At 40.9% G+C, this 19,082-nt stretch overlaps 1 protein-coding gene across 1 annotated transcript in view; it reads right to left on the bottom strand.

Moving 5' to 3' along the window:
* Nucleotides 1-19,082, bottom strand: part of LOC122714048 (teneurin-m) — a 604,012-nt gene that overhangs the window by 400,651 nt on the left and 184,279 nt on the right. Inside the window, exon 2 of the mRNA XM_043935045.1 lies at nt 18,824-18,911. Within this exon, the coding sequence (XP_043790980.1) occupies nt 18,824-18,839 (16 nt within the window). The 5' untranslated portion in view covers nt 18,840-18,911. The remainder of the gene's footprint in view (nt 1-18,823; nt 18,912-19,082) is intronic.

Here is a 19,082-nt window from a genome sequence, read left to right as displayed (position 1 = left end):
CCGTTTAATAGCACGATTAGCGAGGTGTTTCCATTCCAAGCCACGTGAAACGAAAAGCGGGCGTCTGCTCTTGGGCAAAATTTCCGGCCCTGCGAATTAACCGGACATTAAACGGGGAGAAGGGGGGAGGGAGGGGGCGGCCTTTCGTTTGACGAAATCCGTAAACGCGTTACTAACTTTCGGCGAATTACACGGTCCAGGAGAAAGTTGGAGGTCCGCTAACTCTGGACCTCCCCTCCCCCACCCCTGCATCACCCCTTGGGAAAGTTAGCCGCGCGACACGTAAGTCCCGCCATGTCACGTAATCGTACAGTGATCATGTTAATCGGGTAACCGATAAACCAACTTGAACTTCGCTTGAGCCACGTTGAGAAGGCTTGATCAACCCGACTTGGCCAACCCAGCCCACCCTTTCCCTCACCGGATCTCTTTTTCCCGACGATTTTTAAAATTAAGATTCGAAGAGAAATTCGTGGCGGGGAAAATTTTGGTAATATCGAACGTACGTAGTATAATATTACGAATCGCGATATTACGAGTGTTTATTCGTACGATGAAAATTCTTTTCGCGACAGCGTTACGTTATACCTACAACTTAGCTCTTAGCCAAGTGGATGTAACGGTTCGAAGGGGGTTGAAAGTTGTCCAACGTGTGGAACGAATCCGTGAAGGCAAGAGAGAGAGAGAGAGAGAGAGAGATAGGATACCGGCAAACTGATAAACTTTCAAGAAGCATAACCGTTACCATAAACCAATGACGAAGTGGCGTTTCCACTTTGGCTAAATTTGCCGCCCGTTTTCGAACGATTTTCGAACGATCGCACAAGAAGTATGTAACTTGCCAACTAACATGGATATTTTTCCAAAATGATGATCGAATTTCTTATTAAATTATCCAATAGATAATACAAAACCATTTCTCCTCTAATAATCAAGTTTGAAAAATGGATACCACGACTTTAACAAGCAAAAATGATGAAATATTCTTATAAAAAAAAAATACGCCTGATTTCAGATCGATTTAAAGAACTCGTATAATAACTCATCAAATTTCTTCAAGTTCCACGTTGAATCTAATCTTTCGTACATAATCTCGGATAAATTAATAAATCGTTGACGAAATTCTTCGAGGGTAAAAAAAACAACTCCACTCTACTATGCGTATTCACGATCCCACGTGATCATAATGTAAACCGCTTTCGCGCGAAACGGCTCGAGCCCCCTTGATTTCCCCGTGTCGGACTAAAGGGGCAGCCTCCTTTTCTCCGTGACACCGAGAAAGGGATCCTATTCAATTTCAAGGCTCTTTGAGCGACGGTAAAAACGAGGTGATCGTGCGAATCTCGTCCAACTGCGAGCCCCCCCTCCGATAACGAGCTCTCCTCTCACGTCACGCGACTCAAAAATGCTCGTTGCTTGTTCCTGAGGGTTGTCCTCGTCGTCGTCGTCGTTCGAACAGATATCTCCGACGATAGAGTCGTGGAACAGGATCAAGAAGGTATACGTGACCTCCCGACGAGAAGAAGCGCATAGAAAGAGAGAGAGAGAAAGGGAGGGTTCGAGAGAAAGAAGAATATATATCAGCGATCTCTGAAGCCCTGGTAGCCCAGTAAGAGTTTCGTTGACGGATAAATTGACAGATTAGCTCGCAGCTGCCTGTCCTGTGAACCTCTTTGGACCAGGGGAAGACTGATGAGACTTTGTCACCGTGTACCACCAAGGCGTAGCTCCCATTTTCCACGAATGGGAAACAAAGCTTGCGCTATCTATCCGCGCTGAGAGATTTCATCGGGTGTTTCATTGGACGCTCCTCTTCGTTTCTTTCTTCGAAGGTGATGTTCCATTGCCAAAGTTTTAGATTTCCGATAGGAGATTGGAGATCTCTCTCCCTTTTTTATCTTCCTTCGAATCGATATATTCGTGATCGAAGGAATTTCATTGGATAGTTTTTTTCACTTAATCCTCGTTGTGGATATTTGGATATTCGTTTTAATACTCGGATATCTCGAATATTTTTCTCTCTAGATAGCAAAATGGCGTGCAAAGTGAGCTGCCGAATTCACGATAAGATTTCATGATGGCCTATACTTTCTGAATTAGAATGCGAAACAGAAAAGGAAGATATGGAAGGAAAAGCGTGAAAATACGCGGCGATAAAGTTTGTCGAAAAAAGTATTATATCTTTCTCCATTTTTCAAATTTCGAAATTTTCCTCCTTTAAAAAAAGAGGATCGTTAAAAGGAGGAAGGAGACGCGTAGTTTCGCAAACGCGGTTAAACAGAGTGGGATTATTTTAAAGATGAATATCTCGAAAAGGTTGCACGGGTACAGCAACGTGAAGATGAACGAGACGACTGATCCTGTCATCGGGGAAACTGATAAATTGCCCCTCGTGCCTCCTTTCATCCACCACGCTCGCCTACCTAAACCCATAGCATTGTCATTTTTAAACAGATAACAAATGATGCTTATAATAAAGCGCATTCAGAACGCATAACCCGTTCCTGCAACAATCGCTCAAGCCGTTTCGAGACTTTCTTCTTCTTCTCTCTCTCTCTATCTCTTTTTTTCATTTTTGCAAAGAAACAGTGTTCTCAGCGCGGATAAAGAGGATCCTCCATCTTTGTTACCCTCCCTCGCCCGCCGCAAGAGGAACAGGCGGATATCCCTTCGCCCGGACAATTTATAAATGGTTTTGCAACTATTGTACACCATGTGACGTCCACTGGAGAGAACGACTCGATTCTCCCTTCGAATTTAATATTAAAATGATTTCTGATGAAACGAATGGAAGAGTTCGTCTCCGAAAAATATTTTCATTGGTATTAGAATTAACAGGTTGATCGTGTTCTTTCTTTTAACAACGTCATTTCAATAACATATCGAGAATATTTCATAAATCGTATCAAAAAGACAAATTGTCAACATCCCTGCGAAATCGACACGTTGGCGAGTCATAAACCCCATTTTGCACCTCTCTGTCCACTCCACGCAAAGATTCCACCCCTTCCACTCCCCAAGTTTCGTTTACCTGGCCGTCTCAAGCAGTCGTCTCCTCGTGTTTTCATCTCCCTCTTTTCCAGTGTATGTATGTGTACGAAGAGTACGGCGTCTCGATTCAAATGGGCTCACGAGTATCACGAGTATCGCGCGTATCAGCTTCTGTTTCTGCGACGTACGACTCCCATGAATAACGCATTTCCTGGGGAGATCGATATGCAGATTGCCAAGTGTGCCCACGTACAGTAACGTAGGTACTCTCCATTTCCCTGTGCGCCGTCTCTTTTTTCGCGCTGCGCTCCACCGGCCACGCGGCGAGGATTTGGGTCAGTGTGGAATCTCTCTTTTCTTTTTTTTTTTTTTTTTTCGAAAAAGAGACGAAACGTTGGGAAGGACGGCTGTCGAAATCGAATCGTCTCATTGTCGGTAAATACAAAAGTATTCGATCGCCATTTAGAAATAGGAGTAACTTTCACGAGATTGGATGGAAGGATTTTTCTTGTTTTTCTTTTTTTTTTTTTTTTTTTGGAATTGTTTTGTGGAAAAGGATCGGTTGTCGATGATCGACCCGATTCTACTATTTGCTTCTCCCCTGAACGTGTTTTTAATTCCTTAACTCGATTTTCTCTTTTTCTTTAAGAAAGAAATTTGGAAAAGTTTTCGTCGATGCACTTGTCGAACTTTTCAAGTCTTCTTAAGCAACGATATTAAATAAAACAAGCGTCCCCTTATTCCCCTCGCCAAGATTTCATCCATATTAGAGAAATTTAACAATTTTCTCGAATTATTATGAAATTAAACGTAACCCGCTCTCGTTCGAAATCTCGTCTTAATTAGAAACTAGATGTTAAATTTATTAATCGGATATTGAGAAAATTTAGCGCGGAATAAAATTCCATTCGTTAATTTTTAGAAAACGGGACAAAATGTATATATACATATCGGCGGGAAATTATTTCACAACACCGTTGACAATTCATCGGTTTCAAACTTTTCAGCGTCGCAATCTGTGTCAACGATCTTCATAGACCCTCCCCCCCCCTCCCTCCCCCCGGATCGCTCGAGCTGTAGGGATTTTCGATGCGCCGTGATCGTAATTAAACGGCAGGATCGGCATCGGCAACTAAACGCAACCCAGTTTGTAATAAAGCGGGGAGTGCACGCGTACTCGTTCTCGGTGACAATAGCCGTACGATCCGGGCACGAATCAATTAACTGAAGTTGACGCAGCGAAACCGAAGTGTCATTATCAGTGCAGGCTAATGCGTGTAATGCTTTCAGAGATTGATTTCGAACGGTTCGTTTCGAAAATCACGGAGGCAAATAACAAGAAGGGGGAGGGGAGGGGAAGAGGGAGGATACGATCGATGAGTTCGATTTGTCTCTCGGAATTTTTAACGAGAGGGAGGAGTGTCTTATTTCCTTCTTTTTTTTTTATATTGTTATTCGCATTATATATTCGTGACAATCGATGATGAACGGCCCAATTATTATTTATTTGTTGAAACTATGTCTAAATATATTGATAATTAATATCGTTTGTTAACATTGTCTCGATTATGTGTTGATCAATTATTGATATTATTGATATTAAAATTATTTAAAAATATTTCATCGTTTTTATTACATATAATTTTGCCATAATTATTATAAATTCATCGAATAATTCCAATGGATGTATATTATCTCGAAAGATCAGAATCGATATCTCACCCATCTATTTATTCCCAATCCCGTGCAAAAAGGAAGATTCTTATCAAGACGACCCTGTTAACGGATAATTTAGCTTTTTGAAGCGTGTAAATTGAGAGGGGAAAAAGCGATTAAAAGGAAGTAGTAGTAGAAGTGGAAGAAATTGGGTTAAAACCTGATTCCTAATGCATTTTTTATACCAACGAAAAAAGAAATCAGAGGAAGGAAAAGGAACTCTTGGAATTATTTAATTAAGAAAAAAAAAAAAAAAAACCTGTCATCCTTTCAACCTATCGAAGCATCTAATTTTAACTCACGAGCAGAAAATAACGATTTCGACTGTTCATATTGAAACTACATATATAGATATATAATAAAAAAGAACCTGATAAAAAGAGAAAAATTCGAAAAATTAAAAGGAGAGAAGGAACACTCTCTCTCTCTCTTTTACACACACACACACACACACACACAACGAATCCTCCAATCATCATTGTTACCCGGCCAACAGACACCGTTAACGTTTCAGAAGCAACGAGATCTTCCGGATTACAGCGCTCTTCACTTTTCCCTGATTTATAATAAGACTGATCCCCTCGTCTGGGATCTCTTAAAGTTTTAATTACTCTCGCGTGGCCGCCAACGTTCCTCTTTCTTTTTCTTCTTTTTTTTTTTTTTTCACCATCGCCGTTTTCCACAAACGAATACGACGCACGCGTACCTGCTAAATCCACGAACACTCGATAAAACAGGCGAGGCGAATTCCTTTGAGCAATTAACATATTTCCAAGTGGAGTAGTTGTAAACGAAAATTCAGTTTACATATATATATATATATATATGGAGATGAGAGAAGTTCTCGCACAGTGTCGATACAAGCTCGCGGATAATCCGGCGGATAGATTATGCATCGTGGTTTTACGCGCGCAACGATCCCTGGAAACTGGGTCAGGATTCGAACTGGATTAGACTTGGCCTGGTGTTGCCTGGTGTATCGCGGCGGATATACGTTTTAACATTCTTCGCTGACCCCCGATCCTGCACACCTCCGGCGAATAACCCGGAGCCGAGAAGCCCACGGTCGCCGTTTCGCGCCACGGTGCAGCGAAACCAGCTCACGTTCTGAAACCGACAGGCGATTTGGTGTTACGGCGAATTTTTCCGGCCGCGGGATTTACGGGGTGATTCGGGCGGAATTGAAAATTTTTCGAAATTTATTTGAAACCGCCGTTCCAGACGTTTTCCGCAAGGAGAGCGAAATGTAATTATTTAAAAAAAGGAAAAGAAAAAAAAATAGAAAAATAAGTCGAGGAATATTTCACAAACGTTTCGTTTGTATACACATTTATCGATCGTGGATAACATCAGTGGCGTAAGATTGTAATTGGATTGTATAAGTGTAATTTGAAGAAGACAAAAACAATCCGATTTTTTTAACGGCGAGATTGAGGTTAAAATTATAGTCTCTTAGTTTTTTATTTAAAATTATCCTCCTCTATCCAATAGTCGATATATTATTTTTAACCGGCTATTTTTCCAATCTTCACTACCCAACTCGGAACGTTTCCAACTTTTATCGATCTTGCGTGTATTTCTGGATAGTATCGAAATTGGTTGAAATTTCTGATCAAAGGCATCCCCAACTATGGATCCTCGTTAAGTTACATAATAGGACATTGGGGAGAGTTTTTTCTCTCTCTTTTAAGGGCGGATCGAGGCAGGAGGGAAAAAGTTGAACGGGGAAATCGACGCGCTGCCCCTCCTCCCCTCTTCAACTTCTTCTGTCGCGATCTTATTCGTCGGACAGCTCGTTTATTCTGAAGAACTCGAGAGCACGGCTGAGTCCAATTAAAAATCACGGGGTCATTTATTTACGCTTGGGATACAATCGAGCTTGAATAAGGCCGAGGGGGGGTGGGCGGGGATAGGTGTAAATAATGGTCAAACGGCCAGAAAGGTCGGACACTGGCGAAAGAGGGTGGCGAACAAGCAAAGAGAAATTAAGGTGAAAACCGACTGGAGGGTAATGAGCGAGGGAGGGAAAAAAAAAAAAAAAAGGAAGAAATAAAAAATAAAAATTGCAGATGAAAAAAGTGGGCGCCATAAACGAGGAAAAGGTGAAAAAAAGAAAAAAAAGAAAGAAGGAAAAAAGAGAAGAATTGGAGAGAAATCGGGAACTAGTTCATATTTTTATGTTCGGGATATTCGGGAGAACGATGAAGCTCGTTTCGGCTCCCAATTTTTCGTTGCTCACGATTCAATTATAGAAATCGATTTTTCCGTCGGGATGGCCGTCTTCCAGTCACGATTACTTCCATTTCGAGCGAAAATCGTTCCATCGTTAGCGAAAGAATAATATTACAGATTGGACGTATTATCGAGTGATTTCTTTTTATTGTAAAAGAAGAAAAAAAATAGTAATTTCATTTTTTAATTCGCGTTTTTTTTAACGTGAATGACCTTTTCCCTTTTCTTCGTTTCAATTATTACTCAGATTATTTAATTAGATACATAATTAGATATCCCTTTATTCCACTCGTTTAATTCTCCTTTCTTCCTTTCCTTTTTTTTCTTTCGATCGCTATTTCACAAATATTTGCGCTTCGATATCACATTTGTAAAATTCCAATTAATTACAGCAACGCAAACAACAAACGTCGAAACATTTTGACACGAATATCCATACCTTCACTGTACAGTAAATATATTCGGATTAATGTATCATTACTCGAGTAATTGAAAACCATTGATAGCCAATAAATTTGCACGAGAAGATCTATTTATTATCTCCGCAAACAACGCGTTTCATCGTATTTCACAAAGGAGATTACGAGATACGAAAAGTTATCCATATCGACCCACCCCCTTCTCTCATCCCCCTCCAAGTTCGCACGGTTTAACACGGCCGTGAAGCGTGATTAAACGCGCGAAGAATTTTTTCTTTTTTCCTCTCACTCATTCTCTCTCTCTCTCTCTCTCTCTCTCTCTCTCTCTCTCTCTCTCTCTCTCTCTCTCGGGATCGATCGAGCCGCGTGCATTAATTCAACGAAGGTTGAAGGAAAAACGCACGTGACGATGAGTAGGTAGAAAGGATGGATTAGTCGGGAGCTAAGTGCACGACAACCCGCTCGATAAGAAGTCTCGTGTAACGTGACTTGTCGGCGCTGTTGCAATTGCTTCATACCTGGCTGCCATTCAAATTTCATTGCATAGCATTGAATCGTACATACAACCGCTTTATAATTGCGCGTAACTCGCGAGATTATAAAAAGAAAAGAGGAAAAAAAAAAAAAAAGCTACGATATATGATCGAGGTGGTGATAAGGCGATCGTGTTTCGAGGCGTTGCAACGACTTAATTAAGTTTCTTAAAATTTTTCCTCCAACTTTTGAACGCCGTTTCACGAAAAAAATAACGAAAGATAACTAACTATTAATTAATATCGAAGCGTTACATACGATAATTTAAAAATTGTAAAATTATAAAATTGCAAGTAATTTTTTTTTCAATTTTACGCATTTCGAATCGACTACGCTATTCAACTACTGGCGCCGTGAAATTTTCATTCGCGAAGAAGAACGTGAAAATCCCACGACCACAGATCATTTTGAAGAGAACGGGGGGCGGAGGAGGGATGTCGCAGGAGATGGGAATCTAAATTCCGGAAAGATTGTTAGCTCCGTTCCACGATAAATTAAGGAGGCCGTTCCTCTCCCGTATACCCACGTTCCACGGCCCATCCTGAATGACGGTAATAACACTAACTTCTCGTCAACCACGGGTGAACGAGCCCTCCCCCCTCCACCTAACCGCGACATTTACTTTTTCAACGTGCCAGTTTTATAAAGGACCTTCGAGGAACTTCGATGGAGCTTCGTCTCGAGAGGCCACGAGAGGAACGAAAGTCGAAAGCGGACGACTTCCTCCTCCTCCTCCTCGTATTCTTTCCGAAACACGCACCTTAATTAAACACTTTTCATCCTCGTAATCAGGGGCATCCTGTAACTACGCCTACCTCCCTCGCGCCTTAAATTAAACGCAATAAGACGCATCACCTTTCCTCGAGCAAGCCTCGTTCATTATCATTACTCCCTCATTCACTGGGGATCCTCCCCCTCCGCGGAGGGAATACGTAAAATCGAGGAAACAACAAGCTTTGTTGAAAGGGAGAGGAGGCAACGTTAAACTCGCGACTTATTCCTTCCAATTACATCCTGATTCCGTGGTCGTCACGCTCGACCGAACTCGCAAAAAGCGGGGGGACCTCCCTTTCCTTTTCCCGAAACGGAGGAACGAGTCTTCTGTACGTCCTCGTGGTGGAGGAGGTTAACGTTCACCGGAGGACGAACGAACCGGAGGCGTGCTCGAGGGCCTCTATTGAATTAACTCCATTCACCAAATTGCTCTCGCATTATGCCGGATCACGCCTGAGCTAAGTTCCAACCCTCGGGCGGTCTCGGTGGTGGCGGCGGCCTCTCTCTCTCTCTCTCTGCGACAAAACGGGGCCAAAGACGAAGTTCTGGCCGGCCTCGTGCGATTTCGAATTCGTGGCCCGTTTGAGAGGAAAGGGAGGGGAGGGGGAGTGGTTATCCTCGCGATATTCACCGTTTTTTCTAATTCGTCTGGGACGCCAAATCACGGTGTACTCCGCTGAAACCACTTTCTTCCCCTCCTCCAATTTTCCTTTCCTGACGTGGAAAAAACGAAAATTTTACTCGCGGATAAGAAACGTTACGCTGAAAGGATTACGCCGCTTGTTCAAATTTAAATTGGGGAGGGGGAGGGAGGAGGAAGCTCCGTCTTTCCCTCTTTTTTACGGATTTTTCTTCTCCTTCCTTCTTCTCCCCCCCTCCCTTCACTCCTTTCCTTTCCTTTCTCGCGGTCGTAATAAACGGCGTAACGATTGTTTGACGATGATTCTGTTAATTCATTAGCGGTGATTTTAGGTTGATTGGCCGCCGGCTCTGATTAGCGGGATTTAGCGCGGGAGGGGAGAAGGGGAGAGGGGAATAATAACGCGTTAAGAAGGAGAGGTCTCTTTAATTCTCTTAATGAAGGGAAGGGGAGGATCTCGGGTTTGATAAGAGGATAAATTTATTCCTAGTTTTTCGAAAGAGTAAGAGAATCTTCTCCTCGTTCGGAGAGAAAAGACACGAAAGGAAAAGGAAAAAGTGAAAATTGAATATTTTCGAATTTAAATATATCTTGAAGAACGATCCGTTTTATTTTTCTCTTCGTTCCTTCTTCGTACGTTCTTATATCTGTCGCGCGTTATTCTCCGCACACACAAATATATATATATATGTATAAAGTCTTGACCAGGAAAATACGAGGACGGAGGAAGATAGAAATCTTGAATTGTAGAGGAATAAAGCGAAAAAGAGGAGAACGAGGGAAGAAAAGCAAGAGGACACTCGCCAATTTCTCCCAAGGCTGCCCCGCGCTACCGCTACAACTGTGAGTAAACGAACGATAAATTTGCCCTGAAAAATAAAAATAAAAGGGAGGATGGTCCCTGGACCGAGGAGAAACATCTCGCGCGCGACGCACAATACGAGCCTCCTCCTTCCCTTCCCTCTCCCATTTTCTCCCATTTCCTTCACGTGGAACTGTCCACCAATCGGGAATCGTGTCGACGATCAAATTCAATTTCCGTTATCGATTCACTTTCCCTCTTCTCTTCTTTTTCTCTTTTTTCTTTTTGCGATGTAAACAATTCGATAATGAAAATCGGGGGAGGGAAATTAACGAGGAGAACCTCGTATAATTACCACCGTAATTACCATTATGCAAGATTACGCGATTTTGTTGTATTTTGTATCGATAAACAGGATTATACAGGATGTTTTGTGAAAATTATAAATATTGGTACAGATGAATATGAAAAAATAAATCAAAGTTTATTTTAAATTGCTCGTATAATTTGAAATATCAATATTATTTTTCACGTCCTGTGTAATTTCTGCACGGCATTTTTTCTCTCCTCCGTATAAAGAGGATTATATGATGAAAACAATTACACGATTACGAAAATTATGATTATTACGTTTATAGCGAAGATATAATTTTGTGGAGAAAATTTGTGAAAAGAGAGGAACGGAGAAACAATTTACAAACTATTACGCAACGTGTTTTATCTCGTTGCATGTGTAGCATGTGTAGAACGTATAAACATATTCGTCCAAGTTACGTTGTACGTTCTATAAGTTGAAGATATTCTTCTGCTTCAAAGTCTGCTTCGAATACGGTACCACGTATTTCCATATTGTTCCATAAAGTTGAATTTACACCGTCATACTTTCTTCATTAAAGTTAAAAAACACGCAAACATTGTTTCAAAAACACGTATGTCTTTGAAAATTTCGAAAACTAAAAAACTTGTCTCGATATTCAATTTTTTCCCCATCTCCAAGACGCAAATATTCTTTTTAAAAATACACGTGTTTCTCTTCTCACAGGAAACAGACACGTTCTTTTTTTTTTTTTTTTTAATATCATTAAAACCAACTCGTTTCACCCTTTTCCACCTGATTTTCTTCAATTTTTATTTATTAAAAGTAATAATACGCGTTGCATATCTCGATCCACTTTTTAATAAATAAAGTTACAAACATTCTTTTACTAATTTTTCATTTTACTCGCATCATCCAAGAAAAGATATTCGAAATATTCATCGAAACGTACGCGTCTTTGAAAGAAAAGTATTCGAAAGTATCGAGACACATATACATTTGTCATATATTTATTTAATTCGAAATCTTCATATATATATATATATTTAAAATTATACAAGAGAATTCGAAACAATCATTCGTTCGTGCACAGCCTTATCGTGAAATTTCCACGATACCGTATATCTCGCTCGTCCAGAGTTGACCCTCTTTCAGCCAGTGTACACATTATATCATAACGTCAGCCCTAATTATCGATTGCACTACTCGCATCGCCCGTCCCACATTTGGCGCAAGTGGTTCTCGCCCCTGCACACAATTTCTTTCCCATCCCCCTTGCCACCCCCTTGCCACCGTGTAACCCCCTTTACCTCGACCAAAGGGAGCGCGACGAGGTAAGCCGCGGATCCCGCGGCCTCCGCTATTTACTCATGCCACTTTGATTAAAAAAGAAGGCGTGAAATTTCTTGGTAACGAGAGAGGGGGTTGCGACGGGGTGGCAACGCCCGAGGATTTTTTAATTAAAAACGGGAGAGGGAACGGTTGCGAAAACATTCAACATCGACGGCAATCGTGAGCGACGATCTTTCAGCGCGACGAGCGAAAAGAAAAGGAGGGAAAAAAGAAAGAAAGAAAGAAAAAAAGAAAGAAAGAAAGAAAAAGGGGGAGGAGGAAAATTCAGGTCGAAAACACGGGCGATGTTGTATTCTTTGGCCACCAGCCTCGGCCCCGTGGCGAAATTACGAGGCAAAACAGAAAGAACGGCGATGGAACGACGGAAATCTCGTTAAGGCAGCCAACATTATCTTGTATTTGCGGAAGAGAGGGAAGGGAGCGAGAGAGAGGGGAGGGGCATTCGTATTACAACGCGTGTGCCTGGTCTCCATTCGTTTTCTTATTTCCCTTTTTTTCTTTTTATTTTTTTTTTTTTTTTTAATCCAACTACCGTGAACCTTGGCCAGGCCGTGCATTTCCTACTTTTCCTCCGGCCGGAAGATGAATGGAGTTAACCTGCTTTGTTAATGTCGTCACGGGTAATGGATTGTTCGAGCTAATGGCAGCATTGCTTTCTTGTTTGCAATCAATATCCAGTTTTTCTATTTTTTTTTTGTCTTTTTTTCCTTTTCCTTTTTCTTTTTCTTTTTTTTTTTTTTTTAATATAGGGGCATCTGTTGGCGTCTGATTTTTTTTTTTCATCGGTTTCTTCTTTGTTTTATCGTGTGTGTGTGTGTGTCACCGTTGAAAGAGAAATATCGTTTTGATTTATTTTGAGGGGAAAGGTAATGGCGGTTGTGACGTGGATGGAGAGGAATGATTCTTGCTTTCTTTTCCGATGAGATTTAACGATAGATTCTTTTTTCTTTCCTTCTTCCTTTCTCTTTTTTCCTTTTCTTTTTCTTTCCATTCCGAGAGATTGAGCTCTATTTTCGTATATTTCGAGTGATTAATATTTTGTTATCACAGAAATAAAAGAATCCAATATCGAAATGTTATTATTATAAAAGCAACGGATTATCATTTGTTATCATATATCATTTTCCTCTTCCTTATTGCAAAAGATTTTCTACGATACGATTTTCGATCGATAAAATTCCTATTGTAACCATATAAATATACCATTGATCCTCCTTAAAGATACACTACTCTACTAAAGAGCCCCTTAGCGAATCCATTGAAAGCCCTTTTAAAAACCCATTCCATCCTTTTCTTCAATCATTTCGTCGATTTTACACGAATCATAAAGTGAAGATCCGTTTCTCGAATCGATCTTCATATTACGAGCATACCTGGGAAAACGAAACAAGAGGGATCGACACGATCTCGAAACGATCGACGTGTCGTCACGACTGCCAATCGACGTGCAGATACAGCTGCACGCTGGCAGGAGGGAGAGGGAGGAGGAAGAGGAGGAGGAGGAGGAGGAGGCGGTTTCGCCGAATTCGCCGCTCTGTCGGCGGCAGATTTTTGGTGCGAATGCGTTATGGGTCAGCCCGGTGGCGGACAGTCACGTCGACGTGAACAATCGATGTTAGCCATCAGTTGCAGTTTGCGCGCGGGGGAGGAAGGGGGACGAGGGGAAGGGAGGGAATAGCAGCTATACCCGGGACAATTGTTATTGACAAATCGTAATGCCGGTCATCAGTCATGGCGGAGACAGGATGGATGCTCGTAGCGGCCCGCGCAACGTTTCCACGTTTCCACCCCCTCCCACCTCCCCTCTCCTCGCGCGTACGCGGCCGCACAAAGACGCGACGCGTCCTCCTCGAGAACGCGCATTTGATCACCCACTTGGATGTTAGATAAGATACCAAGAATGGGTGATGTCAGGTTGGATGAAAAATTGTGACGGATAATACAGATTGCGCAGATATAAAATGTTATTTAAATAATTAATTAATAATGGTCGAAGTTGTTGACTTTACGAACGTGTGAGATCGTCGATCAGGTTTGAGGTTGAATTTTAATATTTGGTTGGCTGAACATGAATTGTTAAATGGTTAATTAATTAAATTGCAAATATAAAAGGGACTATTATTAATTTTAATAGTGATAATTTTTGTAGAATGGATACTGTTCCGTAATTTAAGTATTTATTCGTTCGCATCAATTCTGTATATAATTCAAAAAAAAATCCATGATTATGCGGCAACTGTCGTATTGAAATAACTCGAAGGTAATGAAATAATCTGGTATAGAGCGTCGTTAAATCCCTTGAAAGGTTGAAGAGGCAACTATATGTAAGGATCTTGAAAGGTTAAAGAAGTAATTTGTGGAAGTAATACGATGAATAAAATGTAAGACGGGGAGCACTAGATCTAGGGAAAAGTAGATCACTTGAAACTATGCTGTCATGCATGGTGTGTGTGTGTGTGCATATATATATATATGGTCGATATAATAAATTTAATGCGAATAACGGTGGAAACCGTGATAAATTGAAACTTTCGAACGTGCAATTGACAGTAATGTATAGCGATTTGCAGTATATAAGGAATAACACTCTGCTTCGTGTTCTTGGAATACAGAGTTCTTAGATTTTCAATTTTTTTTTTTTTTTTTTTTTACAACTAAAAGGAGTGCAACTAAAAATATCGAAACGGGAGCAATCAATTTCTCGCAATTTTAAAACGTTCGAAAATTGATCCAACTATCATTCTCATATACGTGACGCAATATATTGACGCTTCTTTGCAGCAGGCCAATCACAAATTCACACTGGGAAGATTTCGCTAAACGGATTATGACTTATTCGCACCACCGTGATGATTACAAAAGATGTTAGAACGTACAGTGATTCATAACATCTCGTTCATCCATAAACATATTTCAGATCAAATAGAGATATTATAATTCAAATTCGTGCATCCCTCGATACTGTGTCCCTCAAAGAAATTCTAATTAAATTTAAAAATTTTCATCGTCAACTCCCCCACATTTAATCTCCAGTTTTCGAAAAGCATCGTACCAATTTATCGTTCAAATATCCATTGTCTATCCACGATTGGAATCCTAGCGTTCAACCCTATTCTCCCCCTCATCGTAAGTGTCCACATACCAAAACCACGAAACCAATTCCTAACTCCACTTCCACAACCCCTAATACCCAACTTTCAACTCCATTCCCGGGAACAAAGACACGCCTCGATCGTTCGAAGAATATCGCTTCGTTCACCGAGTTTCGAACGTTATCTCACGTTTCTTTTCTCTCTTTTTCTTTCTTTCTTTCTTTCTTTCTTTTTTCTTTAATTAACCCTATACATCGAAAATATCCTCGAATATCTCACCTTGATCGAACGACGAGTCGTTCGTCTCGATAAGATTGAGATCACGATCGAAGGGGGAAGCGAACGGACATTTAGAATCGACTGCGCGAGATCAGAGCGACCCATCCTGCTAAGATGGCTCCGCTTCGAAGCGGAGGTTCGACGTGGCTTTTGGGGTCGGGATATCGCATTATTCCCGGCTGAATGGGGTAAATCAGGATCTCGTAGAGTTTCGACGTGGAATCGACGGTGCTCTCGGATCGCTGATGCTGAGAGGATGAGGATTGGTTGCCAGCGGCTGCCTTGGGAATTCAATTATAGCAACGGAACAATGGCAACCGCGCCGGTAATGAAGGGACCGTCGCCGAGAGGTCATCGGATTACATGGTATTTACAATACATAAGTCGGATGGTTGTCGAGGATGGTTGGATCCCCGCCATCCTCCCTTTCAATTTTATCCTCCCTTTCGTGATGTTCAAGTTTAAAGCGTTTCCCTTTCTTCAGGGACGCGTTGAAAATGAAATATAAAAAAAAAGTACAACTATCTCTCCAACCAATTCAAACTTTTCAAACTCACCGTTCCATTCGTTAAGGATGCTCTTAGATACATCATTTTTATTTGCAAACTGTTCGAATGACTGACAATCGAGTTTCCATTGTATCCAATCTCAATTTCAGTTCCTCCACTACGTTGACACGAGTAATTATAAACGTGGATAAAGAAAATTTCATAAAAATTCAGCATCCATATACCATTCCAATCTTATCTATCTGTAAAATAACGCTATCTATGAATAACGTTTCAGTTCGAACGTCAACTTTGGGCGTGAACTTTGGGATCGAGATTTGTAGCGAAAGTGGTCATCCGAGTAAACATCGGTTTTTCACAGAGGCCGTGGGGGGAGGAAAAAAATTTACAAAGAAACGCGACCCCTTTAAAGCCACGACGGGTTTCGTAATTACGTTACTGGGGGCGGGGAGAGGGGGAAAGCACGGGGGAGATGCCGGCTCTCTCGGTCGGCCGGCCATGCGTTTAGAAACAGCAATGGATCCCGTCAATAACCTGTTTAAAAGAGACTAAATTCATTATTTGCCTTCTATTCGCCGCGCCCCTGAATTTTTTCCTTTTATAAACCCCCCCACTCTCCCCTGAAGGAAGGTGGCTTACTACTACTACTCTCGCAGGATAGGAATCTCGCGCTTCAATCCAATATTCGAAATCGGGATGTATTATTGATCATGCAATATATCGACACCAGACGCACCACACCCCTCTCCCTTCGAACTCGAAATGCCAATTCTTTCGGAGATTATAATAACGCATGTACATACATCACGTATCATACACGTGAAATTCAATTGGAGGGAGGGGATCAAACGATGATCGTGACGTGTTAACTTTTCGAAAAGTTGATCTTGTTTATCACACACGGAAGTCACGTTCGTCAATTTAAAAAAATTTCATAAAACGAGGGAGGCACGATAATGTTTATTTTCGAATTTATGTTTGTCTTTTTATGTTAAATATAAAAAGAATGAAATATTTGTTTTCGAAAGTTCTTGAAAAAGATATAAGAAATATCTAATTTCATCAATGAATTGGCTATTTCATAAATAATATTCTTTACACATTGATTTGAAGCTTTAAACTAACTGAATTTATCAACCTTTTTATTACGAAAAATTGTAATTTACATTATAATGAATTACAATGCTCGAAGTCGAATATTTCTTTTATACGTGTTTAAAATTAAATAAACACGAAGCGTAAAAGTTGCAGTAAATTAATCTTTGAAAAGCTTGCATTAAACGTTAAATATAACACGCTATTAAGAGAATTTTAAACCGAGAAACGTAAATATAGAATACAAATCAAACGAGCACGTAACATCATATTAATTCATTTATAATAAAAAATTTCGATCAACGTTATTTTCAAATAACGAAAAAAATGGAAAGCTTTATATCGAAAATTGCTTCACTTGCGACCAACAATCGAACATAAATTTCAATTTTCCATCAATACCTTAGAAGGAATTCAACTGTAACAGTACGATATCGGATAATAGCCTATCAAGAAAACATTCTCAACACGCGCACCTGCACAGGAACCATCTTCCCAGGAATCGCATTTCCCTTCGAAACGGCCGTTTACGCATTCCACGCACATTGTCAAACGATCGACTCGATTTCCATTCCTAATCCCCCGCACTTTACTCCCGCATTTCTACTACAAAACTATCAGCAGGGCCGACCCGTTAAATGCACAACAACGGGGGAAACAGAATTACGTTACGTTTCGAATCCTCTTTTACCATCTTCCAGTAATAGACAACCGACCACCACCTATTTGCATATGAATACACTTGTAAAGCCACTTGTGCACACACACACACACACACACACATACACACACGTTGGTAAGAAACGTGAACAAATATGAGAACAATTACGGGGGTTGGAAGAAGGAGAATACATCTTTGCCGGATAACCGCACGTGTCTTTTCACCCTAGAAACGAGATCGAGGCGTGTGATGCTTTTACAATTAAAAACTCGTTCGGTTTAGACGCTTGACTTTTTACTAACAGCGCCGCATAGCATCGGGTCCAGGAAGGGGGGTTAGAGATCGGGGTCTTTTACATAATGGCTTTTCGAGCGAAATTAAATTCTTCGGGCACCGGGTACAGGGTCCATTCCGAATGAACATCGTGCAAATGATACTGGACGTGTTCCTTCCCCGCATAATATCGATATATATATATATATATATATATATATAAACGGGGAACGTATCAAGTTTATATTACGTTTCGTTGGCGGGTAGTTGTGGAGAATTGTAATAAATATTGAAAAGTTTCGATCATAATTGATTACACGTACAATATTATACACGTAACAGTGTGCGCAACAAATATTTTTTCGGATTAAAGCTCGAATCTCTTATTATTAATCGAACGAAAAATCTTTATATACTTTTGAACTCGAAGAAAAACAAATTCCAAATTCATCACATTCCTATTACAATCTTCGTATTTTCAAATTGGAAAAAGAGAAAAGCCTTAACCTTTACTTGAGAATTTGTGTACTTTGGAGAAAAGGGGTTAATAAAAAAAAAAAGAGGGGGAAAACCGCAGACATCTGAAAGAAAATGGAATCGAGGAATGATTACTTTTGGCCGTATATTCCATCCGCGATCAGAAGGAGTCGGACACGTCTGCGTCGAGTCGTTTCCCCTCGTTAAGGGATTCCGTATAGCGGGTGGGGGGCGGAGGAGGAGGAGGAGGAAGGTTGAACTGGCGTGCGGATTGCGGAAGCAGTCGCGAGCGTTTTCGCGCTTCGCAGCCGCAGAGCAGTTCGGAGTTGCCATTCGGAGCACGTAGATTGCTAACCTAACTTGTTTAGCGGTTTTAGCGGTATTTGATTAGTTGAGTGAATTTCCGAACTGTTTCAGACCGCCGCCCGGTTGCTGGCTTCGAGCGAATCTCGAGATCGGACGGCGACAAACCTTCGACGAATTTTCCGCGTGTACACACATCTCTCTGTCTCTTGTGTGTATGTGTACGTACATGTATGTGTATGGAATCGCGCGTATCAAATAGCGTCGCGAAACGATTGAATGGAAATTCGTAAAATCGGGTTGGACTAGCAGCGGGATTCCAGAGGATTCAAGAGGATGGTAGTTAACCTGGCTCACCTTGAGAGTAGTTCATGTCCTTCTTTCATGTACCCAGATAGTTACTCCTTGCCGGAGTCGCGATTGCACGGATATAAGCTGTGCAAACCTGTAACAATCGAGAATTGTCGAATTAGAATAAAAGAATAAAGGTTATAGAAATAATATAATTAGAGAATGGAAGAATGAAATTTTTGGCAATTTTATTTTATTATTGAGAAGCATTGATAAAGATGTGATTTTTTTTTTAACGATTGTAGGAGTTAATTGGAGATACTTT

This window comes from Apis laboriosa, unplaced genomic scaffold (genome assembly GCF_014066325.1).
Source record: "Apis laboriosa isolate Shangri-la unplaced genomic scaffold, ASM1406632v1 scaffold112_cov148, whole genome shotgun sequence".
Taxonomy (NCBI): domain Eukaryota; kingdom Metazoa; phylum Arthropoda; class Insecta; order Hymenoptera; family Apidae; genus Apis; species Apis laboriosa.
The sequence above is the reverse complement of the archived record's forward strand: the minus strand, read 5'-3'. Positions and strand labels throughout refer to the sequence as shown.